This window comes from Rosa chinensis, chromosome 5, assembly GCF_002994745.2.
Source record: "Rosa chinensis cultivar Old Blush chromosome 5, RchiOBHm-V2, whole genome shotgun sequence".
NCBI classification, from domain to species: domain Eukaryota; kingdom Viridiplantae; phylum Streptophyta; class Magnoliopsida; order Rosales; family Rosaceae; genus Rosa; species Rosa chinensis.
In genome coordinates, this window is record NC_037092.1 from 8727329 (window position 1) to 8753373 (window position 26045).

The 26045-nt window shown below is 38.7% G+C and overlaps 2 protein-coding genes, 3 non-coding genes and 1 pseudogene across 5 annotated transcripts; 1 reads left to right on the forward strand and 5 right to left on the reverse strand.

The window, feature by feature from the left end:
- Positions 1-6503: 6503 nt before the first annotated feature.
- On the reverse strand, positions 6504-10318 carry LOC112166792 (pentatricopeptide repeat-containing protein At5g46460, mitochondrial). Its single transcript, XM_024303696.2, has 2 exons — positions 6888-10318; positions 6504-6770 (listed from the first exon to the last, which is right to left on the reverse strand). The coding sequence occupies exon 1, from the start codon at positions 10243-10245 to the stop codon at positions 8488-8490; it is 1758 nt and encodes a 585-aa protein (XP_024159464.1). The 5' UTR covers positions 10246-10318; the 3' UTR covers positions 6504-6770; positions 6888-8487.
- Positions 10319-10345: 27 nt separating this feature from the next.
- Positions 10346-13017, forward strand: LOC112203064 (annotated as a pseudogene).
- A 1243-nt stretch (positions 13018-14260) lies between these two features.
- On the reverse strand, positions 14261-16082 carry LOC112201746 (60S ribosomal protein L32-1). Its single transcript, XM_024342662.2, has 4 exons — positions 16034-16082; positions 15795-15903; positions 14657-14838; positions 14261-14565 (listed from the first exon to the last, which is right to left on the reverse strand). The coding sequence occupies exons 2-4, from the start codon at positions 15882-15884 to the stop codon at positions 14436-14438; spliced, it is 402 nt and encodes a 133-aa protein (XP_024198430.1). The 5' UTR covers positions 15885-15903; positions 16034-16082; the 3' UTR covers positions 14261-14435.
- On the reverse strand, positions 15157-15242 carry LOC112168539. The gene has a single exon (XR_002924300.1). It is a non-coding gene; the product is annotated as a small nucleolar RNA Z196/R39/R59 family (small nucleolar RNA).
- LOC112168538 lies at positions 15378-15453 on the reverse strand. The gene has a single exon (XR_002924299.1). It is a non-coding gene; the product is annotated as a small nucleolar RNA Z195/SNORD33/SNORD32 family (small nucleolar RNA).
- LOC112168560 lies at positions 15617-15700 on the reverse strand. Its single transcript, XR_002924321.1, has one exon. It is a non-coding gene; the product is annotated as a small nucleolar RNA U31b (small nucleolar RNA).
- Positions 16083-26045: the final 9963 nt, after the last annotated feature.

Below are 26045 nucleotides of genomic sequence, written 5' to 3' on the forward strand. Positions count from 1 at the left end.
TGGCATAGTCACAATATCCCAAGTCAAGTTTTTCTGCAAAGCCTCTAGTTCTTCATTCATCGCTTGAGTCCACTTAGGATCTGCCAAAGCATCCTGTACATCACTAGGAATAGATATAGTGGATAATTGATCAACAACAAGTGCATGTGACCCAGACAACCTATGATTAGACATGTAATTAGCTATAGGATACTTAGCTTTGGTTTTGATGTCTGGTTCATATTGTTTCTTAGGAATATCCTTGGTAGCCCTCTGTGATTTCCTAGACTCAATATTACCTAACCCAGATGATTCATTTGAAATTAAAGGTACCTGAGAAGGAACACTCGCAGCGGATTCTTCGATTGACGATGTAGAAAAGGGGAAGAACTCTTATAGATGAGGGCTATGAATATTTTGTTCATTAGGTGCATCACAACCGGGTTGATCAATGACTAATTCGTTAGTTTGTGATATTCCATATTTTCCAGGCCGCAATAATGCATCACTGTCACCCTCAAGTTACATGTCCATCTCCTCCTGGCGCGTAGGGTCCTTATTTAAAAAATCAAGGCCACTTTGGGGTTGCACATGGGACTGCACATGTTGGCGTGCTACATCTGTCACCTTCAGCTTGTCAGGTTGACGGCTGGAGCCGAATTGTTGGCTAGAGCCGAATTCTCGGCTGGAGAAGTCACAAAGCTGCCCATCTGAGGGCCCCACGGGTCCACCCACTTGTCCTTCTTCCATCAGTCCACTATCTTCACCCATGGACCCCACGGTTAGCTCACCACCTCCTAACATTCTACCTTTTGCACCTGAGGACCCCATGGTTAGTTCACCATCTGGTCCAGCGCCCAATGTTCCCAATTTTCCAGATTCTTTTCCGTTTCCTTCGTTTCCTACAGCCCCACCATTGTTCTCAACTGATATTTGAGAGGTTCCAACTCCAAATCTCGACTCCAAAGCTTCTAATTCTTCGAATTCTTCAAATGCAAATAAATCCCGAGAATTTCCTTCATAATTTCTCTCCCCCTGAAGGGAAGACTCGGAAACTCCCCCTGAATAATAAGGCTCAGATTTGCGAAACGCAACATCAAGATAAATATAAATAGTGTTAGTAAGAGGATCATAACATCGATAACCCTTTTTGAATTCCGCATAACCAACAAATATACACTTACGGGCACTGGGATCAAGCTTGCTGCGTTGAGGCTTGGGAATATGAACATAGGCTACGCATCCAAACACGCAAGGTTCAAGGTTGGGTAGCGACGGAAGAGACAGAAGTTTCTGAAGTTTCTGTTGAGGATTTTGAAACTCAATTACTCGAGAAAGAGTACGATTAATGAGGTAGGAGGCGGACTTCACAGCTTCTCCCCAATATTCACGAGGTACATGCATGCCAAACAAAGAGGCACAGACAACTTCAAGTAACTGTCGATTCTTCCTTTCTGCCAATCCATTCTGTTGAGGAGTATACAAGTTAGAAGTCTGATGTCGAATTCCATGAGATTGCATAAACTCCTGCATGGGACCATTAACGTATTCACCACCATTGTCAGATTGGAAAATTCGAATAGACTGTTGATATTGTGTAGACACCATTTTATGAAAATCTTGGAACATTGAACACACATCACTCTTGTTCTTTAATAGAGATACCCAAGTCATAATACCGAGCTCCAGAAAGAGAAAGGATCTTGGCAGGACCCCAGACATTCGAATGAATCTTCATAAATGGAATGGGACTTTTATTAAGGCTGGGTAAATACGAAATTCTATGACTCTTAGCCAATTCACATACATCACAACGGAAATCTGAATCACTGACAACCGAAAACAAATGAGGTTGTAGTTTCTTAAGATAACTAAAAGATAGATGGCCAAACGACGATGCCATAGCCATATTGTTTCCTTAGCATTCTCTACTCCATTGACCTGATTCACTTGTCCTAGCAATTGTTGTTCTCCACTCTCTGTCAGATCCAAGTAGTAGAGTTTCCCCCTTCTAACACCATAACCAAGAATCTGCCGAGTCATAATGTCCTGAAACACACAGAAAGAGGGATAAAAGGTCACAATACATGCTAGTGCTAGAGTAATTTGGCCAACAGATAGGAGATTATATGCCAAAGAAGGAACAACCAACACAGAATCAAGGGTTAATGTATTAGATAGGACAACAAAACCTTCTCCGGTAACCGGAGTTGGAGTACCATCAGCAGTAGAAACAATATTTTGAGAGGAGGGTTTCAATTTTTCTAAGATACTAGGATCATTAGTCATATGGTCAGATGCACCTGTATCAATTATCCAAAAACTATTCATAGATACCTTACCCTTCATACCTGACTGTGCTACATTAGTGGAGGTACTAGATGGCTGCGTTTCCTCTGTGGTAGCCACAACGGCTTTTCCAAGGTTCTTTCGCGGTTTCTTGGTGAAATCCCACCAATCAGGGTAGCCAATCACTTCATAACATCGTTGCTTGCTATGACCCAAATCTCCACAAATCGGACACTTTGTATTTGCATAAGGATTTGTTTTACCCAAAAGGCGACGTTGTGAGGAAGTTAAGAAACCTGAGGAGGGCCCATGTTTGCGTTGGACAGCCATGGCAGAAGATTCAGAGGCGTGTCCCATTGCCTGCCTTTCAGAATGCACTTTCCAAACATATGCATAACTTTGCTCCAAGTCAAATTTCGGGTCTTTGCACAGAATCTCACCACGGACTTGATCATACTCTGAATTGAGTCCACTAAGAAACATGTGAACTCGCATTCGTGCCATGACAGTGGTTTCTTGAACAACTGCAGCCACTGTATTGTTCTGAGAGGCCATACGCTGATCGATTTCCTGAAACATTCCCACCAATTCATTGTAACAGGTCGGAAGAGTCCGGCCATTCTGTTTTGCTCCAAAATACTTCTTGTTTAATTCAAAAATCCTGGTTTCATCAGAATCATCATAAAAAGTCTTCTCAACAGCTTCCCATACATCTTTGGCTGTTGGGAGTCGGATATACCGATTCATGAGTGATGGCTCCATAGAATCAATTAACCAACTCTTCACTTTTTCATTCTCTGTGGTCCAAACTTCAAATTCAGCTGAATCTACATTTGGTGCAGCTTTAGCTCCAGTGAGGTAGCCAACCTTTCCTCGTGCTCCAATCCTCATCTTCATAAGAGGTGCCCATATGGTGTAGTTGGATTCATTCAAGGCAATGTCAGTTGGAAACGCTGAGTTATCTTGAGCGGTGGTATGATAATGATTGATAATTAGAGGCATGTTGTGGAGTGCAAGGGTGGCAACGTCGTCCACCATTTAGAAGAAATAGGGTACTGTGCGGGATCAAGAAAATAGGGTACTGTACGGGATCAAGAAAGAGTACTGTAGCAGTGCAGCAGAGAGCTTGTTGGCTACAACAGGCTTGTCCGCTACAGTAGGCAGCTAGGGGGCTTGTCTAGGGCAGCAGGTGCTTCTCGGCTTGTCAACTCAGCCTAAACAATTATGCAAAGAAAGATGCCTTTCCCCATGTGATGTGCAAGACTGATGTGACGTTGCTATGCTTTTCAAAGTTGGCTGTGACAATTTTCGGGTACGTGGTTCGAAGATTCAGGTTTCGGGTTTCAGCGGAATACGGTGCAGGAATCGAGCCTGCTTTGATACCAAGTAGCAAATAAGAATTCAATGTGTTTAGAATGCTTCAATAATATTCACCCAAAGAATAGGGTTTATAAAGTGATACAAAGGTAATCCTAATAGGAAACGATCTCCTACTATTATACAGAAGGACTAAATCTATATGTACAAGGAAAGAAAATATTTACAGAATATTCTACAGTATTTATAAACTATCTTAAAATTGGTGTCTACAAATTTGACTTCGGTTACATGAATCGTTTTACTAACTTTGTGTAAATTGTAAATTGAATTTTGTAGAACCGACAAAGCTTCGACTTGAAAACATTTAAGTTTTAGATTTTTTTTCACAATTAATAATGATGTGCTGCCCCATTTCTCTCTCGATCACCCGTATATAGCAATATCAAAATTCCGAAACAGCGGCAAACTCTGTAAATGGATAATCACCTTCCATTTTTTGTTTTTTGCCCAAATTAGAGGTCGCCAAAGGGCCGAGCCGAGCTTAATTATAAATTTCGAGGTCCACGAAATTTATATAAACTAGGCCTTGGGGGCTTTTTGGGGCTGGGTTGGATAGCCTTCATTTATCCAGGCTGACCGGGCCTATGCCTATATTCTCTAGTTCCAAATAATAAATAATTCAATCTACATTTAAGTTTTTGCCTAAGTAAGTTAATTAGGGTTCTTGAAGTATAGCTTGCAGTATTTAATTAATTTCGGTGAAGAACATACACCACCACTTTTGGTGGCACAAGTATTTTATGAAGCAATCCCAGAAAAATAGAGGTTTAAATGGAACAACTAAGGCATTAACCATAAAGTAGACATGCTAAGGATGCAGTTTAATCATTCCTTTGGCAGAAAATTACAAGGGAAGTCCACGAAAATCGTTGTGCAAAACATGTGCTGCAAAGCAGAAAACTGCAGTTCAGAATAAGCGTATCGAGAATGGAGAGCTTTTCTTGCAACCTTTCAAGTGGACTCTTGCAGAAAGGGATGACATTCCTTAAAGACATGATTTTTTTAATACACCGTGAGCCCAAGAAATGGTCCAAAATGTCATCAAGGCAACGGGAATTAATGCTCAAAGTAGGCTTCTGGAGAAGTCAGAAACTGTTAGCTTTTCACTAAGCTTTTTGAGAGATCTTTTCGGGTGACTTACTTGGAGTCTTTCTCGATGGTTGTTGATTATTCTAGAAGAAAAGATGTCAAGAGTATGTACGAGTCGAGAACCATCCAGAAACGTGTCAATAGCAAGTCAAACCTAGTCCAAGAATAAAGCTTCAAAAGCTGAAAATAAATCCTAGTCAAATAAGGGTAACTTGGCCGAGAATCCTTTTTAGACGGCTTTACTGTGCGTTTTTGGAAGGTTTATGATGCTTCAATTATCAAGGAGAGTCATAGAAGAATCCTACAAGATTATGGCAAGATTAATCCATCATATATTTTTTATTCTCTCCCATGCTTGTCACCTTGACTTCGTTGACCCAAAACCACTTCAACACTCTTCATTTTCATGTTCTCTATGCACAATAAAGAGAGTTAGTTACTCCTCTCTTCTCCTTATTTATATTTTTCTACTCTACTCTCTTTAATAGCTCATCATTTGAATTTCCAGTTATAAGAATTAGGAATCAATTATAGCCGGAAACATATTGTAACGTGATTATCCAAGTAATATATAAGCAGACCATATGAGCCAGTCTTATTCATTCCTGCTAAAGAAACAATTCGAGTAGCCAGTCTTACAGACCATATACAAAGAAACAGAAAGCCCGACGGTTTTACACATATTGTAATGTAATTATCTAAGTAAGGCTTTGGATCTGCATCTGGATGTAGGCCGTCTCCAATTGTTCATTGGGAACTGGAGAACTGAAGGTGTATATGCATTTGTTTACTTGTTGTGTTTTCATCCAGAGCTATATATAACACATTCAGTGTTTTAAAAACTTCATGTTTCTTCAAATAGGGTCGTCCTCAAATGCATGTATGATTAACTTTTCATTAAGAAGAGCCCCGGCCCTATATATGGCCTCTTTATGTTCTTACCGGGCCAATGAAACTTGGAAATATGTTGGACAGAAGGAAATCCTATTCGACTCCTCACTTCGCATGGAAAGATCAATCAACAAAGAGCTATATAAAAAGAAAGTATTGCAGCTGTCATAACCGTAGTAGCAAGTGCAAGACATGTTTTTATGATATTCAAGCAACTACAGGAAATCACCATGTTTCTCGGACTTTCTCCTATGCCTATTGAACAAAATATTTACAATTGTTACTGACCTTTTACTGAAATTAGTTACTGTTTGTAGTTCTTCTCATCCAGTAGTCCTGCCCAATTATAATTGCAAGCAGCCAATAAGGCTTCTAATGGAGTATTGAACGAAGATAAGGGTTTCTAATGCAATTGGGTAAGAAGTGCCTTTATCCTTTGAGATTATATACAAGGATCCAAGTATGAAAGTAGTGCAGAAATTTAGAATAATATGTGGGTAGGATTGAAATAGTGTAGAAATTTAGGACTATATGGGTAGAATTGAATCTGCAAGGTCTGCCTCGAGTTTGGGAGAAGGCCGGGGTGGATAAGAATGAGGTTTAGGTTTTTATCTAATACTGATCAAGTGGCATGGTGGTGGAGATGGGAGTGAAAGAGATTAGGTTTTACGTGAACATGAAGTTGATTAATTACCATAGCCATTTGCTTGATGGATTTCTTCAGCCGAACAGGCTAAAAGAAGTAAAGAACTGTAGCCGAGTAATCAAACAATATGTATCGAGCCAATTCAACCAAACTAGTTATCTTCAAAACTAGAAGTGAATCTTATACAACTATACCTGCATCAACCAAATCATCTTCAAAACTATGAACCAGCACCACATCATGGAATAGAGCATAGGTTTAATTTATACATGGACCAATTATTCCATGTCACTACCGCACTACGTACTAATAACTAATAAACCATAGGTAAATGCAAAACCGGAAGGTAATCTAGAGCCACATGCAACAAAGCTTAGTGTACACTGTCAAACCCAAACCCAGAAACACCGGGAGTAGAGAGCAAACCAATAAGGGCTAGCTGCATGGCCTCGAAGTCAGCTTCTATGCTATCAAACCTTCACGGCTTCACCCAATCCTACAGCAAAAACCAATAAAACCAAACATTAAAACTTGAGCTGACGGAAAAGAAAAGATGGGTAACTAATTTTGGGAACATACATGTTACATATATATGCAAACACACGAAGCTCACCTCAAATATCTTCATGATCGTCTCCTTGTGATTCTTGATTATCAGCAGCCCGAGGAAAAATGCGTTTAAAAAATTGGCCTCATTATTTGTCAGATGGTAACTTGCTCAGTAATAGTAATTAGGGTTTTTTACCAATAACTACAAATAACTACATATATTTACCACTAGCAAACTACAAATCCAATAACCCGTGCGGCCTACAATCGTAACGGCCCGTTAGCCCATTGTAAATAAAAAAACACTCAAATATTATGAAAATTACGAAGGATGCCACTGAGACTCACCTGAGCTATTTCTCCCAAAATCAAAGCAGTTTCAAATTGAAACCGTCCTAAATCCAAAATCCTCACTAAATCGACATCTCGGACTCCGGCGAAGCTTGGCGGCGAAGTCAGGCAGCGAAGCAGGCGGTGACTCCGGCGACGAAGAGGAACTGCTGAGTGTCAGTAGTATACTGACCCCCAAAACGAAGCCCCAAGTCTCTTCCGGCGAAGCCCTATCCAATTCCGAGGAGGAGGAGCCGATCAACGACTAGGACAACTCTTGCGGCTCCGATGACGAGGCCGCGCCGGCCGAGAACGACCATGACTTTAAAGAAGAGGTATATTTTCGATTAGGAGAGAATTTGGTTTGTTTACGGATTTATTAGGTTTGCATGTTGTTCTTGGGAGTTTTTTGATTGATTTTTTCTGCATGTTCCGTTTTCGGAAGCTAGAACTGGTTATTCTCACCGTTTTTCTCGTGAATACATGAAAGATGTCATTACGTTGGGCTGCGAAGACCAGGCTCTTCTCGAGAGTTCTGACGAACAATTTCCCATGCCATTTCTTGTATCAAACCATGCATCCCAACATTGTTGCACAACTCCATAGTTAAGAGAGATTTCTCGATGAGAACATCTATCACAATAAGAACATTAAATCCATAACATTCTAGCAGTTCAATAACTCGCCTCTTCTCCACCCCCTTGTAGAAGAATGCAATGTCCAGGAAAATGTTCTTCTGCAAATCATTTAGCGTCTCATAACTTAGTTTGAGCTTCTCAAATATTGTCGGATTAGGAATTCTCTTTAATGACTCCAATGCACTATTCCATGCCTCTAGATCTCTCTTATACAAAAAACCTCCCTGAACTTTAAGAGCTAATGGAAGCCCTTCAGCATAATCTAAGAAACTCTTAGATAGCTCTGAAAAGCCTTCTCTGGGCAGATCTTTTTTGAAGGCATTCTGACAAAAGAGCTCAAGAGCTTTACTCTCAATCAGCCGCGCTAGCTCAAATGATATTTCTATATCATTCTCAATGAGCACACGTTCATCTCTAGTTGTAACAATGATTCTGCTTCCCTCACCAAACCAAGATTTATTTCCAGCCAATGTTTTGAGATGGTCACAACGATCAACATCATCAACAACGAGAAGAACCTTTTTATTAGACAGGCATTTTCTAATGAAAAGAGTTCCTTCGTGCTCATTCCAAACCTGTGAAATATTCTCCTTTAAGATTGCGGAAAGAACCTGTTTCTGAAGACTGACTACAGTACCATCAACAAGAAACTCAGCCACTTCAAATGTAACTTTAGATAAAATTTGCTTGCTAATCCTACAGAGTAAACCAACTGGAACCGGGTTGTTTTACAGTTCCACCAGACTTCATCCTCTCTCGAATTCTGCTTACGTCACTCCATCTATTTGCAGAAGCATATATATTGGACAATAAAATATAAGCAGCACTACAGTTCGGTTCTATATCAAAAATGCTCTTTGCTGCTCTTTCAGCCACATCCAAATTGGAATGCATCCTACAAGCACCAAGTAAAGTTAGCCATGCCATCTTAGTTTCTTGAACAGGCATGTTTCTAATCATCTCCTCCGCTTCTTCCAATTCACCAAATCGTCCCAAGACATCCACCATACATGTATAGTGCTCAATTTTGACCTCAATACATTTAGTCTGAGACAAAACTTTGAAAAAGCCTCTTGCTTTCTGCAACATCCCAGAATGGCTACATGCAGAGAGCAACCCAGTGAATGTAATTTCATCAGGGTCTACACCTGCTCGTAACATTTGGTTGAAGAGAGCCAAAGCCCACTTGCCACAACCGTGTTGTGCGCATCCAATGACGGTTGAATTCCATGAGACAATGTTCTTCTCACCAATTCTCTTAAATATAGCCACTCCATCATTTATACTTCCACATTTGGCATACAAGACAATAAGAGAATTACCCACAAAGGCATCAGTTTCAAAACCCAGCTTAACAGTTGCGGCATGAATCTCCTTTCCCCTACGCAGATCTTCCAATCCCAAACATGAATTCAAAGCACTAGTGAAAGAAGATTGATTAGGGATGACTCCTGAGACCATCATATCCCTGAAAACCATTAATGCATCTTCGTGTTTAGAATTTAATCCACATCCTGTTAAAAGAGCCGTCCATACCACCACATTTTTATGCCCACTCTCCTTGAACACCTTGTGAGAATTCTCAATTTGCTTGCAGTTTGCATAAAGTGTTATAAGTGAAGCAGCCAAGAACTCATCAAAGCAGTACCCTAACTTGACAATCTGACCATGAACCAGAACACCTAAATCTAAACTCCCCAAATTTGCACAAGCTGTCACCACACACCCAAATGTGGTCAAAGTGGGTTGTACACCAGACGCCACCATCTCCCCGAAAACAACCAAAGCTTCCTCACTCCTCCCATTCTGGTCAAGCCCAGCAATCATCGAAGTCCACGAAATGGCATTCTTCCCAGGCATCACCTCAAACAACTTCTTAGCATCTCCCACTCTTCCATAGCTAAAATATCCATGGATCATCGAGTTCCACGCAGCCACATCCCTCGCGGGCATTTTCCGAAACAAGCACTCTGCCATCTCGACTTCACCAACCTGCAAGTGCCCATTCATCATCGTCGTCCACGATACGACACTCTTTTCCGGCATACCATCAAACAGCTCCTTAGCCTTGCCCAAATCCCCGCAATCCAAACACCCTTTGATCATCGCATTCCAAGAGACCACATCTCTCTCAGGCATTTCGTAGAACAGCTTCAGGGCATCATCAAGCCTGTGCCTTCGCGAAAGCCCCGTTATCAATTTGGTGTATGTATCAACACCAGGAAAAGGGATTCGATTGAAAACCAGGATAGCTTCATCTAGTCTGTGGTTTTTGAGGTGATCGGAGAGGAGTGACTTGTAAGATGGGGCACTCAGTTTGGTGTAATTCATGAAACCCACCAAGCATTCGGAGAGCTCTGTGAGATTGTTGTGGAAATTAGAACCTGAAACAGAGGATGAGAGTGAAAAATGGGATGCTCTAAGGTTTCGAAAACTGGCGGGAACTCTGAGCATGGCTTTTTAAGCCGGAAAAAAACAACCCATAACCCAAATGGCCAAATATCAAACGCCGGATTGTTTTTGTAGGCAACAAGTGTTTTCTTGTCGTTTTTTTATGACTGTAATTTCTAATCAGTAATTACTATTTTTTTTTTTTAATAATCTCTACAACCTTTGTGTACTAGTATAATTACTATAGCAAATTACCAATACCTACAATCTCATCCCATTTATTACCAATAGCAGGCCTATTTTTTGCCAATTCCCTTGCGGTACTGTAAAAAACCCTAAATTTAAAATTAAAAAATACATTTGTTTTAGCATAATATATACTAGCAATGTGCTTTCTCGCGGGTGATATTATGATGTTAATGGAAAATTAGTTGATCTAAAAGAATAGATGTTATTTATTTTTTAGATGTTTGGCTAATTACACTTTTACACTTTTATTTATTTATATTTTATTAACTTAATTTGATAATTATGTTATCGAAGGGTATTATAGGTACTTCAAAATTTAGTGAAGCCTTTTGACACCAAAAGAGGGCCTCCATTTATAGTAGTAAAGATTAGACTTGTGTAGAATTAACATTTCCTTTATTTTGAATTAATATCAGGGAACAGAAGCAATCAAAGGCATTTCCTTATGTCTACCTAGTTTAGAAGAGGCAAATTCAAGCTGGAATTGTGAATGCTTCTCTAAGATACATTAGTTAATGTTTCTTGAATTTGATAATTTAATAATTAATTCAGGCCCCAAATTCCACCCAAGTTCCTTGAGAATTCTCAAATGGAATCGGTATCCTTCCAAATACCTTCCAGCAAGTTTCCAACCAAATTTACTTGTTGAACTTAAGATGAAAAGAAGAAAACTTGTCCGGCTTTGGGATGGAAAACAGGTAACATTGCTGATAATTTTTTCTACTTCTAAATAGAATTTTAGGTTTTCCAAACGTAATTATTTCTTCTATGCATTGTACAGGACTTGCCTAACTTGAAATATATGGATCTTAGTGACTCCAAAAACTTGAGGAAGACCCCAGATTTCACAGGTATTCCGAATCTTGAATATTGTGACGGTTTATTTGAGATCCATCCATCCATTTCAGTCAACAAAAGGCTTAGAAAGTTGACAGTTGATCAATGTAAAAATATTAAGAGCTTCCCAAGTAAAATAGAAATGGATTCTCTCAAGTTTTTCAACCTTCGCGGTTGCTCAAAATTAAAGATTCCAGAATTTGGAGTAGGGATGAAAAATTTGTCAATATTTCACATACCTGGGACCGCTACTGAGGAACTACCTTCATCAATTGAACATCTGGTTGGCCTTACTTATCTGGATATAGGTGATAGCAAAAGTCTCCAAAGTTTTCCGGGTACCCTAATTTTTAAACTGAAGTCTCTTAGAGAACTGCATATGAATAGTTGCCCAAAACTAAAGTCTCCAGAGTGTTTGAAGCCGCCACCCTTGCGACAAATTATTGGTGGAACGTCTATGAAAAGGAAGCTTCAATTCACATGGTCTTTAAGGACTTATTTAGAAGAAAGAGTCCAGAGCCTTTGTGCATGGCGTTGCCATCTCCAAGGGCTTCACCTTCTTTGCAGTCGTTAAATCTAACTGATTGTAATCTTTGTCAAGGAGTTATTCCCGATGATATTGGCTACCGCTTCCCGTCTCTATCAAAGTTGTATCTTGGTGGAAATAATTTCGTTAGTCTTCCTGCAAGCATTAAATATCTTTCTAAGCTTCAGTTCATTGATTTGAAGATGTGCAAAAGGCTTCAACAATTGCCGGATCTCCCATCGAATAGGGAATTACAAGTATGGGCAGACGATTGTGATTCCTTGAAGATGTTGTCAGAACCATCACAGCAGGGCGGATTCACCGATTTGGGGAACTTTCGTTTAACAACAGTGAATTGCTTGACAATGAAGGCTTGAATAATGGAATATTTTCATTGCTAAGGAGGTTGGCAGCTCAGGTATGCTCCATCAGTCATTTCTGCATGTCTTTTGGTTCTCTCTCTCTCTCCCCCCCCCCCCCCCCCCCCCCCCCTCCCTCCTTATTGAACATGTATAATTGTTCCCATTTGGTATAGGAAATCTCTCACTCATTCCGGTCATTTAAAATAGTAAGTCCTGGAAGTAAAATTTCAGAGTGGTTCGATATTCAACGCGAGGGAGATACATTAACGGTGGAGCTACCTCCGGATAGGGAATCATGCAGACCAGAGTGGATGAGGATTGTGTTTTGTGTAGTTTTTGCCGATCCGAAAGATCCTGCCATTCTTGAGGAGTTGACAGTTAAATGTTCATCGTCAGGAATTGATACACACTCTCAGCCGTCTCAGAATTTATCCCCAAGGCATATGAGGGAGGATCATCTTTGGGTGTTTTTTATGTCTTCTTGTAAAATTCAGGATACCACAAGCTGCCATATTGACTTCTTATTCAATGCGTCTTATCATTGGTTTTGTTCGAATTCCTCGAATAGTGTGGTAAGGTGTGGTGCCCGATTGTTGTACAAGCAAGATTTGAAAAAGCTCCTCAATGGAACAGCCAACATCTTGAAGCGGAGTCGTGAATATTGTGACGAGGAAGAGGTAGAGAAAGGTCCAAGTGGTAAAGAATCATTTTTCAAAAGACTCAAGACATAATCCTTCTCTGGGGGCATATGTTTTTGTGATTGTATATGAATGGTTTGTGTCTGATGTAGGTACCATTAACCCAGTCCACCTAATTTTTAATTATATGTGTATCTGTATATAAAATGTTCATAAACCACTGAATCCCTAAGTTTGAGATTTTCTTTATATGTAGCTCAAATATCCAAAAGAATTACAGTTGTCTAAATTGTGATAACTATGTTATTTTCGGTACTTGCTGTACGATAAATTGTTATGTTTAACATCTTTCTCTACATTGACAGAATAAGCAACCTCATTTAGACTCTTGTATATAAAAAGTTTAGTTTTAGAAAATATATCTTTGATTGGTATGTCTTTATCCATGCTGTGACCCCTTCTCTTTTTAAGGAAAAACCATCAACTCATCATGTTTTGTTTTAAACCACAACCGATGCTGCTGTGCTACTTTGATAGGTATATTAATGTTGTAAGAGTTCCTTCAGGGTGTGTTGGTTGAAGAGATTGGACGGAATTGGGTAAGATAACATGAGCCAGCCTGTGTTTGGAAGCAACAAGGAATGTGATAAATGAGACTCTGCAGTCTCCGAAACAGATTCAACACCTTCTACAAGAGCGACGCCAAAAATCATAATTCCATGAATGCAGATGTTATAGACGCTGAAACCTATTCTCGTTAGATTGTTCTCTCTCACTGGTTCTCACTGGCCTCTTCTTTCTTCTATTGTAGTCCTTAATTATATTGGAGCACAAACATGGATCAAGTATTAATATAGCATAAGCCAAGTTAGAGGAGTGCAAGACTATATAAAAAATTAAGGTGGATCATGGTTGTTTTGTGAAACAATCAAACAAACATGCCCACATGGTTTTATGAACAGTATACCCAAAACTAAAAGTTGTATACAAAATTCCGTCCAACAATTAACATGTCTTGGAGTCGTATAATCCAATACTTGAGATTCCTCACTCCCATACTCAAGGTCGATCATGCTACAACCAGCTAATAATGTGATGAATTAATTCAAATTTTATAATTTCTTTTTTAAATCTTTTGTCAAGGATTTGAACTTACGAGATATATGGAAAGCATATTTGGCGATTACAAGTTGTACTCATCGCCATAGGAACTAGGCATCTAGTCATACTTCACACCATTACCAACATTTTGTTCATGCCATTTTTCTTGGAAGACATTTTGATTGGGGTTTTACGGTGTCAAGGTGCTTCAATCCAAATTTTGCCGAACCATCCCCTCTCTGCTCTTGATTCTATTGGGCTGCTTATGGTCACTTTGGCAACGATGGGGTCTTGGCCAATTTACATTAAAGAATTATTAACACAAACACAACCCACCCACTTACTTTCTAAACAAATAGAAAAGCTAACCAAAGAAGTATCGATGTTGAATCAAACACTGGAAAGTGGAAACCTTGTGTAAGATTTCACAACACAGTAATAATCAAGAGTAAATATTCAATAATGAGTATTAAAAATTTGGCTACAACTCATTTTTCAGGTCAAAATAAATGAACCACTAGAAAACATGGCTAAAGAAGCTCATTCATCCTCTTGGCTACGCAACCTAGCAAGCTTGTTAGTGACAACGACGTCAAGCTGCGCGGCTCTCTCAACAATTTCCTTCCTCTTCCTAGTGGAGATATTGTGTGCAATCTCGGCACAATAGGTCCTGGTTGCAAAAGAAACAGTCAGAACTAAAATATGTAAAATGAATCAAAACAAAAGAGAAACAGTACAGAACAGTGTGCCCAGCAGCTCACCTATTGTGCATCATCAGAACTTCTAGCTCCTTGACATTGTGCACAACAAACTTCTTGAAATGATTGGGAAGATAATGGCGGGTCTTCTTGTCAGAACCATAACCAATGTTGGGCATGAGAGTAACTCCCTTGAACTTTCTTCGTACACGAGAGTCAATACCCTTAGGCCTCCTCCAGTTGGTCTGTCAAAGAAACCCAATTATTCAGAAATGTTTCAGCCTAGTGAATAATAAAACAAAAAGGTCATATAACCAAATAAATGTATCCAGGGTTAAAGTAACAGAGAGCTGTTGAGAAACAAAGCTCACTGTGTCGCAAGACCTGTATAGATTCTATCTATGCCCTGTAAACGAAATGTCCAGCTACTAAATAAAGTCTGGACATTAGATACCATGGGCAAATGGAATGCTCCCAACCAATAACACTACACCACAAATAAAATTGACACAAACAGAGCAAACGCAAATGTCTATATAAACTGGTTATATTAAATTATTAACTGCAATCTCAGCCGAAAGATGGTGATAATTAACTGAATAATCATTTGAATATCAGCATTAGGTTAAGGTTTGCATCATGGATTGCAGGAAGACTTTTAAAAATTAAGCAAATAAAGAGACAAAATTGAAATCATCATTGTAACTATTCGCCCAGCTGTGCCGCTGCATCTCAAGATGCAAGCAAGCATTAAGAGTTTTCCGAAAGTAAAAAGGGTATGCAACATAGATCAGATGGTAGTGCATGTAAATATTCATCATTCAACAGCAGAAAAGATGGGTACAAATCATCACTTCTTGTTGCATACCCCTCAAAAATTTGACACTTTCAACCAAAGAAATCAGTAACCCAGACAAACAAAACAAAATTACCATTGTAAAACCAGATCAGAAAGACAATCACCGATATACCCCATTGCATAAAAATTAAAACTTGGTAACAATTTCTACATGAATGGAATTGGAATCAGATATAAGTAAGTCATTCACCACCTTGCATCTCATGGATGCAAATAAGACTGGGGCGACAATCACTATCATCATTTTCACCCAAAAACCAAATCCAACTTTACAAATTGCAAGCCAAACAAAACACAGAGCTAATAGCGATAATGGTGAAAAAAAAAAAAAAAAGTTAATACCTTGACGCAGATCTTGCGGTCACTTTGGGGCCTCTTAAATTGCTTGACCCTCTTCTTCACGATCGCCTTCTTCAACAACGGAACCGCCATTTTCACTGACCTCCTCCTCCTGAAAAATCGAAACAGAAGATTGAAACAGAGTTAGATAAACCAAATAGTCGAATGATATTTATGAAATAGATCTGAAACCCTGAGAGAGAGAGAAGGGGGGGGGGGGGGGGGGGGGGGGGGAGGCTGACCTTAGGGTTTAGCTCGGCGGCCTGGCTCGAGTTTTAGGTTGGGGGCTTGGTGGGGCATTATATAAGCGGAGAGAGTGTGCCATCGGGTACATTAGGGTTTTTGTGAAATTAGGGTCCGTTTGGTAAACGGGTTATCCTAACCCAACCCATCCATATAAAGCCCATAATAAAATTTTGGTCTTTCTCGGTTTAATAATAAGAGGTTATTTGTACTTTTTTGACCTGCCCTCTTGGTCACAATTCAGATTCAAACAAATATAGAGGCACAAACATGGTATGGCTTGGTCAATTGACTTGCAAGATGTTCGAGAAGGTAAATTTATTTGCAAGATGGTGAACTAGCTCATTTATCCTGTTTTGCACGTGTCTAATCATTTGAATAAAAAAAATAACTCAGTAATCACTTCAAGTAGAGTAGTTAAAATTGATTGATAGATCCTCTTTTACCATACGGGTGTTATTATTCACCGTTAATTGACCTCTCTCAGTACAAGCAATGTGGTGGGACAGATAATCTATTATGGCACATGCTTCGAAATTTTTTATTTCTCCTAGTTTGAATCCTGGCACAGGAATTTTAATTTGCTAAAGGTTAGATTTTCAGTTTTGTCTTATTTTAAGGTCTTATTAATAAATAAAACTAAAACATATCCTTAACAACAAATCAGGTGTAGCACATGCTTGAAAAATATTTATTTCTCCCAGGTTTGAATCCTGGCACCAGAATTTCTTTTTGGTTAAACCAAGGTATCCCCCACCCATAGGTAAGGACTAATCCCTCTCGATCCGGGTTGGACCCCATTTAGGGGGGAAGCTCTCCCAATACTGACTGCTCCATTCACAAGGCTCGAACTCGAGACCTTGCTTAAGGGGAACAAGCTCCTTACCACTTGAACAACCAAGCATTGGTACTAGAATTTCTTTTTTATTAACATGTTCTAACAGAAAAAAATTCATACTTCAAGGGCAAAGTAGTAAACAATTACCATTATATTTAAAGGAAAAAAATTCAAAAATGAAAACCAAAACCCAAACACTTAACCAAGCGTGTTTTTGTTTTTCTCCAGTTCAGCGATATACCACTAACAACCATACTTCAAGGGCAAAGTAATAAACAATTACCATTATATTTAAAGGAAAAAAAAATTCAAAAATGAAAACCAAAACCCCAACACTTAACCAAGCGTGTTTTTCTCCAGTTCAGCGATATACCACTAACAACAACCATAAACAATTACCATTATATTTAAAGGAAACAAAATTCAAAAATGAAAACCAAAACCTAAACTCTTAACCAAGCGTGTTTTTCTCCAGTTTAGCAATATACCACTAACAACAACCATCTTGAGTCTCTCTCTCTTTACGTTTCTTTTCTTCTCCTCTCTCACCTGCACAAACAAAACACAGTGCATATTTTTTTTCTTTTTTTAAAACACAGTGCATATAGGTACGTACGCTTTAGAAAGAACTCAAAGAAGTGTGGAATAAATTCTCTTTTTCACAAATGTGAACTTCACATGGACTGAAAATACTTGGAATAATTCTTTTTCTTCAGTCTTTAGTCATTGTAAGTTTCTCTTAGGTTTCTTTTTCTCATTATTTCTTACTCTCTTCAATTTCAGAATTGACATTGATGTTGTTTTTCTTTGGGTTTTAATATTACTTTGAGTAAATTATGGCCGCTTGAGTTTCCTAATATCAACTCTTTGATGAGGGCTTATGCAACTGCGGAAGAGTTGGTTATACTAATAATGATGAAAATAAACATATATTCTAATAATGAAAAATAAAAAAGAAACATGCGCACGTGTGAGCGCGGTCCTTCCGCACGCACGTACACGCGTGCAAGAAGGCTAGTAAGTATATAACTAAAGCATATCTTTATATGATATAGTACATCCTTGGAAAATGTTTATTTCTCCCATGTTCGAAACTTTGAATTCTGGCACTGTAATTTCTTTTTGCGTTTGGGATTGATTTTGAAGCTGTTTTTGGGGCTGCTTCTGCTTTTGAGCTTATTTGATGGTGTTTGGTAAAGTCCTCTAGAAGTTGCTTTTGGGCCAAATAGCTTCTCCGGAAAGCTGATATTGAGAAGCAACAAATCGTAGCTTTTAGAGCTGCTTCTGTGAAAAACACGGAGCAACAGTGCAAGATTAATGAATTATACCAAATTTTCAATTCTGTCCCCATCGTTTTCTAAAAATTACATCGAGCATATAGGGACGCATTCTCAGCCGCCTTCGCCTCTCTGAAATTCCCAAGCGAGCCCGAGTGGCCGGACAACCTGGAAGAGCTCTGAGTACTTACTCGCCATCCTCCACAGCCCGGAAAGCCAAGTCACTCATCTTCTGAAACGACGACGTCGACTGGGTCCAAACCCATGGCGGTGAATTCCACCAATGCAGACCTGCATGTAAGCCTTTCTCTCTCTTTCACCCAAAAGTTCCTTCCTTTATTCTCTCATTGTTAAATTCTCTTGCTTTGGTTTTTAGTTTGATTTATTAGTACTTTTCCATGTCGAATGTGGTCTTATTCAATTGATTTCAGCTCACCTCATGTGGGATTTTTCAGTTTTACTGTTTTGGACTCAAAGAACTGAGCTTGCAGTTTTCAATTATGTCTTATTTTAATGTCTTATTAATAAATATAAATAAAAAAAGAGAGGAGTAACAAAACTCTTCCTGGTTTTGGAGGAGAGAGGGAGGACTCAAAAAGAAAAGAAAAAAAGAAAAAAAAGTTTGACTTCGAGGTTATTTTAGGAAGTGTAAAACCCTGTGAGATGAAATATTACTAAAAAAATGAAAGGGTGTGTAGTTTGTAATTTTGGGTGTGTAAATTTCACCCCCCATTAATAAATATAAATAAAGCATATCCTTAACAATAAATCCGGTCTAGCACATACATGCTTGGAAAATTATTCTATATATAAAGGGTTAGTTTACTGTTACTGTTATGAATCCAAGTATTGGTCCCAGGTTTGAGTTGGAGTTCTATTGTTAGAATGGATACGCACCGTTTTAATTAGTCAAGTGACGTCGTTTTGTTGGTAGGTTATTGTGCACTGCACGGGTCTTGCTACTGCTTTATATATCCATTTGTAATGTTGGTGAGAGGGAGGAATGAAAATCTGTATTTCTATTTTCTTAGTTTTATCTAGAATTTCTCTTTGCTTCATTTCTCTACTATGGCATACCATGGCTATGATCCCGGGGATCGTATCAACTGGTATCAGAGCCCGCAACTGGGCCTGTTTCCGACGAGTCCGACGGGTTACAGCGGTGGGTACTACTGCCTTCCTTCTTCTCATCCTCACGTTACCCAGTTCCCATCGCACCCAAGCTACCTACCACTTCCTTCTCAATTTCCATTCCAACCGAGTTACTCCCCACCACCACCACCTTCCCACACAATCATCAATGGGTTTGTTTTCCCTCATCAATTTCCATCAACCCATACTCATCATTCACCTGATTCTAACCCAAATCCCTGGATCTATCCTTCTATTTCACAAAGCCATTCCTATGACCCATCGGTTACCAGTGTCAATTCACACTTCGTCTCTACCAAAACCATGCCTACATCACCTGTTTACCATTCTGCTCCTTCAATTCCAACTTTTCAGTCACCCTCAGTCTCCACTTTTGTGCCCCAACACCAATTTATTGATCCAAAACCTCTTTCTCTCCATAGCAAGCAGTTTCGGGGTTGCAGATGTCGAGTCGTCATGGGTGCAAAAGCGAGAGTTTCCAAAAAGACCCGAAACCAAGATCTGCTCCGTGATGTGGGTAAGTACTCGAGGTCCAAGAGGTACCATAGGCGTGGTCTATGGGTCATCAAGGCCAAAAACAGCGATATATTCCCACGCCACAACGCCAAGGCGACAGTTACGATTATGGAGGAGCTTCATCAGCTACTTGTGGGTCAAACAACTCCGATTACTGAGCCGGAGCCGACCTCGAGTCCATTGAAGATTGGGTCACTACCTGCGGGTTCCGTCGCTCTCACAGCGGCTAATGGTTCGTCATCAATGTTGTCGGTGTCATCGAGAGGTATACGGATTTCTGAAAAACCTAACTTCAATCTTAGTCCCCATGAAGTTATTTTGGGCTTGAATAAGGATTTTGCTACTGCTTTAATTACTGGAAATCATAGTGAGAACACCACTATAGCGGTGGTGACTGAAGAACTTGTGTTAAATGTTGATAAAAATATTGCTGGAGGTGTTAATGGAGTTAAATTTTCTGATATTGCTGATGGTGAAGATGATAATGAGGATAAGGATGATGAAGGGGGAAATGAGTATATGATATTTGGGAGCTCTGCAGCTTCTAAAAAGTTCTTGAAAGAGTTGCAACGAGAGTCGAATACTAGTTCTTACTCGGGTGCAGAGAGTTATGGTGACCATTCTTTTAGTTATAATGAGGATTCTCAGAGAGTTGATGGGCAGATTGTAACGTTTGAGGGAAATGATGATTTGATGAGAAACAACAAAGAAGGTCTGTTAGAGAAGCTCAGAGATATGAGTTGGCTTGAGAATGCTAAATGGGTGGACAACCTTACATCAGATATTGAGCAAGAGCAACCGGTGGATGTGCCGGTGGATGTGCATGATGGCCTGACAAGGGAGCTTGCATTTTATACACAAGCTCTAACTCGAATGAGGATGGCCTTTAGGAAGCTTGAGTTAATGGGGCTTCCATTTCTGAGACCTGAGGACTACTATGCAGAAATGGTGAAGTCCGAGTCCCAATTGGGGAAAGTGAAGAGCCAATTTTTGGTGGAAATGACTACCAATCTGAGTCAAAGCTCTTTGTCTCAGGTATCCACTACTCTGAATTTAAACTTTCAAGATGTTAGAAGATCTTTTGAGAGTTTTTTGTCCAAAGTGATTAAGCTCTATAATCTTAGTTCCTTGACCTGTAAAGTTGGAGCAGAAATTTGGCCTCCTGATGATGGGGAATGGTTGGATTTGGATGGTGAAACCTATTATCGAGTTGTTAGAGGATTTCTTGATAACATAAATGTGAAAGAGTTGGCACCTTTGATTATTAACGCTCAGAAGCTAGAGTCTTCTACAATTGTGGTTGATAGATCATGTTGTTGCGGTATTATTATTGCTTGTGTTGGTATTGAATTTTCAGATAAAGAACACAACATTCTTGATGAAGTGAATGCTCTGGGAGGTATTTTGGGGCGTGATGTGCATGTGCTTTTCAAGTCTATGTCACAATTCAATGATATTGACTTTCTCTTGAATCCATCGGATGGAAATAGGGATTGTGCAGTTGTGGCAGTTGATAAGATTGTTCCTTATACCAAGGGAAGACGATCTCATTTTATATGTGCTCAAGTTGAGAATTTAAATGAGCAAGAGTCAAAGGAACTTTTGAACAGTTTTCCTTATCAAGAAGAGTATGATATGAGATCTAAAGAAGATTTAGATGAAGTTGAAGCTAGCAGTATTCCCCCACTTATTCCTTTTATGCCATTTGCAATGAAACTTGACCATTTAGATAAGGAAAGGATGGTCTTCAGAAGAAGTACTTATCAAAAAATTCTTGCAATGGAGAAAAAAGGGGCACAAGTCATAGAATGTGATCCAGAGCTACTAGTGGACAATCTACTCAGTTCTGCAATATGTTTAGTGTGGTATGACTGCAGAAACATTGGAAAAAACACAACTGCTCTTGATAAAGCTTCTTCATGCTTACCTTTGTACATTGAGAGCCTCGCCACGAATGTTTTGATATTGCTGAGCATTACTTTCTATAGCTGTATGACTTTGAAGACACGATTCCACAAGCATATCAACAGCGTATTACAAGTGACTAAAAGCATCTTGCAGTCTGCCATCGATGCTGTCACTCATGATTCTCCTCATGAAATTGACATTCCTTCCTGGAAAGAGGTATTTAATTCATTGGTTATGCTTGAAAAAATCTGAATCAATTCCATGATTTTTGTGTTGATAGGGATCTCAAGAATATATGGGAAGCATTTTCTGTCTATCTCTGCCGCCAATTGAAGACACAACGTGTTGATGATGCAGCCAACAAACGGATTACACAAAATATGGCATTCATTGTGTGCGGTGTGCATTCTTTGTCAAGTATATTGGGTGTTTGTGCCAAAGGAGGTGGCAAGTTTGGTGTTAAGGCGCATAGTGATGGGAGAACTTTTTACGCTTACCAGTTTGCCTGCATTAGTGTTCAACATGTTGTGAATCAAATTATTGAGATGTCAAACACAGGTGGTGGAGATATAAATGTCCCAAAATTCAAGATTTTTGCTTCACATCTTGGGATCACAACTTTCTCTGTCAGTGCTTTGCAGCAATTTAGGCATGAAAGTCTGAGCCAACCAATTATGGTGGAAGTCTATGCAGCACCAGAGATTGACCTGCATGATATATTCCTTGTACCTGGTACATCCTATGTGCTTACTTTAAATGGAGACCCAACAATTGGTGTAAAAGTTGAATTTACGATTTTGGCATTGCTGCAAATTGAGTATCAAAATGAGTATCATATTGATCCGATAGATGTCAAAGCTGTTATTGCAATTACAATTGTTTAATCGTATTCAAAGGAAGCTGCTCAGATATATAAGAAGTTGAATATGATGACAAGGAGTGCATATGAGTTTGAGACTTTGGAGGTTATCTTGGTGGAATGCTCAACAGCACTTGACCCTTGGATTTCTGTCATTGTCTCAAGGGTTTTAATGTTTACAACTTCTGGTATCAAAGATGTTCATGCAAGTCATTTTTCCTGCATGAGAAATATTAATGCTCTAGATCAGTTTGTGAAAGCAATTAGATCCACAGCAAATGGGAAAGCTATGATGGAGTTGAATATGGGGTTGTATACAGATATTGGACTCCATGATTTTTCATTAGATTCTCAGAGTCCAACACTTGGGTTGGAGCTGCTGTTTGCAAAGATGAAGTTCAGAAAAGTATTGAGCATGAAAATGTACATGGTTGCTAAGAACATGGTTACCTCGGGAGCTACTACTCAAGGCCACATGCTACATGACAAGGTCATTGAATTTTCCTCTCAGCTCAATCAAGCTAATGCATGTACAGCTTTGGGTAATTATGGTCATGCGCAGATGAAAAGACTTGAGCAAGAGATCAATGAAAAATGTGTTGCACTTGCAATTATTCCAATGGGCAATACAGACTTGGTATCAGAAGAAATTGAACAGCATTTGTTTCTCAATGTCATTTTTCAGGTCCTTGATTTCTTTACTTATTTAGATGATAATCTTGACACCTTTACCTATGATCTTGGTGACAATTGCATTGTCACCACTGTTGTTGAGATGTTGAACACACGTGTTGTTGGTTGGCTTCATCTTATTCTCTGCTTATTAACTCATGGTGAGCCAAAGTGCATTGACACCGTCTGGACATCAAAGCTAAAGAGTGACTCTCTCTGCAAAATTGCAGTGCTGAATATTTACATCCTCTTGCTGCTAACTGCTTGGTATGGAATTATCAATTTCTCTCATTTGAAACTTGAGGTCAAGTTTTATTGAGGGGGATGGATTGTTATGAATCCAAGTATTGGTCCCAGGTTTGAGTTGGAGTTCTATTGTTAGAATGGATACGCACCGTTTTAATTAGTCAAGTGACTTCGTTTTGTTGGTAGGTTATTGTGCACTGCACGGGTCTTGCTACTGCTTTATATATCCATTTGTAATGTTGGTGAGAAGGAGGAATGAAAATCTGTATTTCTATTTTCTTAGTTTTATCTAGAATTTCTCTTTGCTTCATTTCTCTACTATGGCATACCATGGCTATGATCTCGGGGATCGTATCAGTTACACTGTTCATTAGAGTTGGAAAAGGCGTGTTTGTCCTCATTGTTCGAGGAGAATATCAAGGTGGTGGAAAAGTCGACTTCGTCCTTGCTTTTGTTAGTGTTGGATAGCTATCATGATAGGGTCTGGAATTGAGTGGTTTACATCAACATCAGAAAAAGCGAAAGAAGAGAGAGGAAAGGAAGAGATCTCGGTGACAATATATCGGTTGCAAGGTATTGGATTTGTGGCTTGAATCGTTCTGTGTTTTTTGTGATTTCGAAATAGATCTCATGTAAAAGGCTTTTGGTTGTGAATTGATCTGTTTTTTTTATTTTTATCATCTGTTGAATATTTGGGCTTTCTATTCTGATGTTGTTTACATGCTTGGTTGATTGAATATATATGCAAGAATTTTACAATCAGCTTGGTCAATTGTTTTGCTTCTAGAATAGTTGAAATCAGTGAGGTTCCAAAGTTTGAAGCTTTGATTTGCTTAGATTTTGGGGGTTGTGTTTTTTCGTTCGATTTTGGTTTTTGGGTTGATTTGTTGTCTGGTTGTTTTCTTTTTGCATTGGAATTTCTTTTTGCTAAAGCTCGGATTTTCAGTTTTGTCTTATTAATGAATAAAACTAAAGCATATCTTTAGCAACAAATCTGGTGTAGCACATGCTTGGAAAATTTCTATTTCTCCCAGGTTCAAATCGTGGCATCGGAATTTCTTTTTGCTAAAGCTTGGATTTTCAATTTTGTCTTATTTTTATGTCTTATTAATAAATATAAATGAAGCATATCTTTAACAACAAATCCGGTGTAGCACATGCTTGGAAAATTTCTATTTCTCCCAGGTTCGAATCCTGGCATCGGAATTTCTTTTTGCTAAAGCTTGGATTTTCAATTTTTTCTTATTTTAATGTCTTATTAATAAATATAAATGAAGCATATCCTTAACAACAAATCCGGTGTAGCACATGCTTGGAAAATTTCTATTTCTCCCAGGTTCGAATCCTGGCACTGGAATTTCTTTTTGCTAAAGCTTGGATTTTCAATTTTGTCTTATTTTAATGTCTTATTAATAAATATAAATGAAGCATATCCTTAACAACAAATCCGGTGTAGCACATGCTTGGAAAATTTCTATTTCTTCTAGGTTCGAGTCCTGGCATCGGAATTTCTTTTTGCTAAAGCAAGATTTTCAATTTTGTCTTATTTTAATGTCTTATTAATAAATATAAATAAAGCATATCTTTAACAACAAATCCGGTGTAGCACATGCTTGGAAAATTTCTATTTCTCCCAGGTTCGAATGCTAAAGCTTGGATTTTCAATTTTGTCTTATTTTAATGTCTTATTAATAAATATAAATGAAACATATCCTTAACAACAAATCCAGTGTAGCGCATGCTTGGAAAATTTCTATTTCTCTCAGGTTCAAATCCTGGCATCGGATTTTCAATTTTGTCTTATTTTAATGTCTTATTAATAAATAGGACAAAATACTGTTTACTCCTTATACTTATAGGGTTTCAACGTTTCAGTCCCTGACGTTTCAATTTCGCCTAAAAAGTCCCTGAACTTTCTAATTTCACCCAATTGGTCCTTGCCGTCAATTTTCAGTTAAAAAATCAGTTATCTTGCTGACGTGACACTCCTTCAACAGTAAAATGACTATTTTACCCTTACTGACAAAAAAAAACTTTTTTATTTTTATTTTTTTTATTCTCTTTTCTCTTTTTTTCTTTTTTAACTCTCTTTTCTCTATTTTTTTAATTTGTTCTTTTTTATTCCTACTCTCTTTTTTTAAACTCTTTTTTCTCTATTTTTTTAATTTGTTCTCTGATTTTTTTCCTACTCCATTTTTTAACTGTCTTTTCTCTATTTTTTTAATTTGTTCTCTCTCTTTTTTTCTTTTTTTCTTTTTTTTTTCCTACTCTTTTCTTTAACTCTTTTTTCTCTGTTTTTTTATTTATAACTTTTTTCCTCTTTTTTTTATTTGTCTTTTTTTTCTTTCTCTTTTCTATTTACCTCTTCCTCCTCTCTACTCTTCGGCCTTCTTTTCCTCCCTGATCGCAGCTCCAATTTTCAGCGAGTATCACCACCTCTCCTAATCATTATTGGCGTGCCCGCCGCTCCAAGCAAGTGCTGGCCATTCCAGCATCCATCCAACATTCCCGTCATGCTAGCAAGCATCCCCACCTCTCCTAAT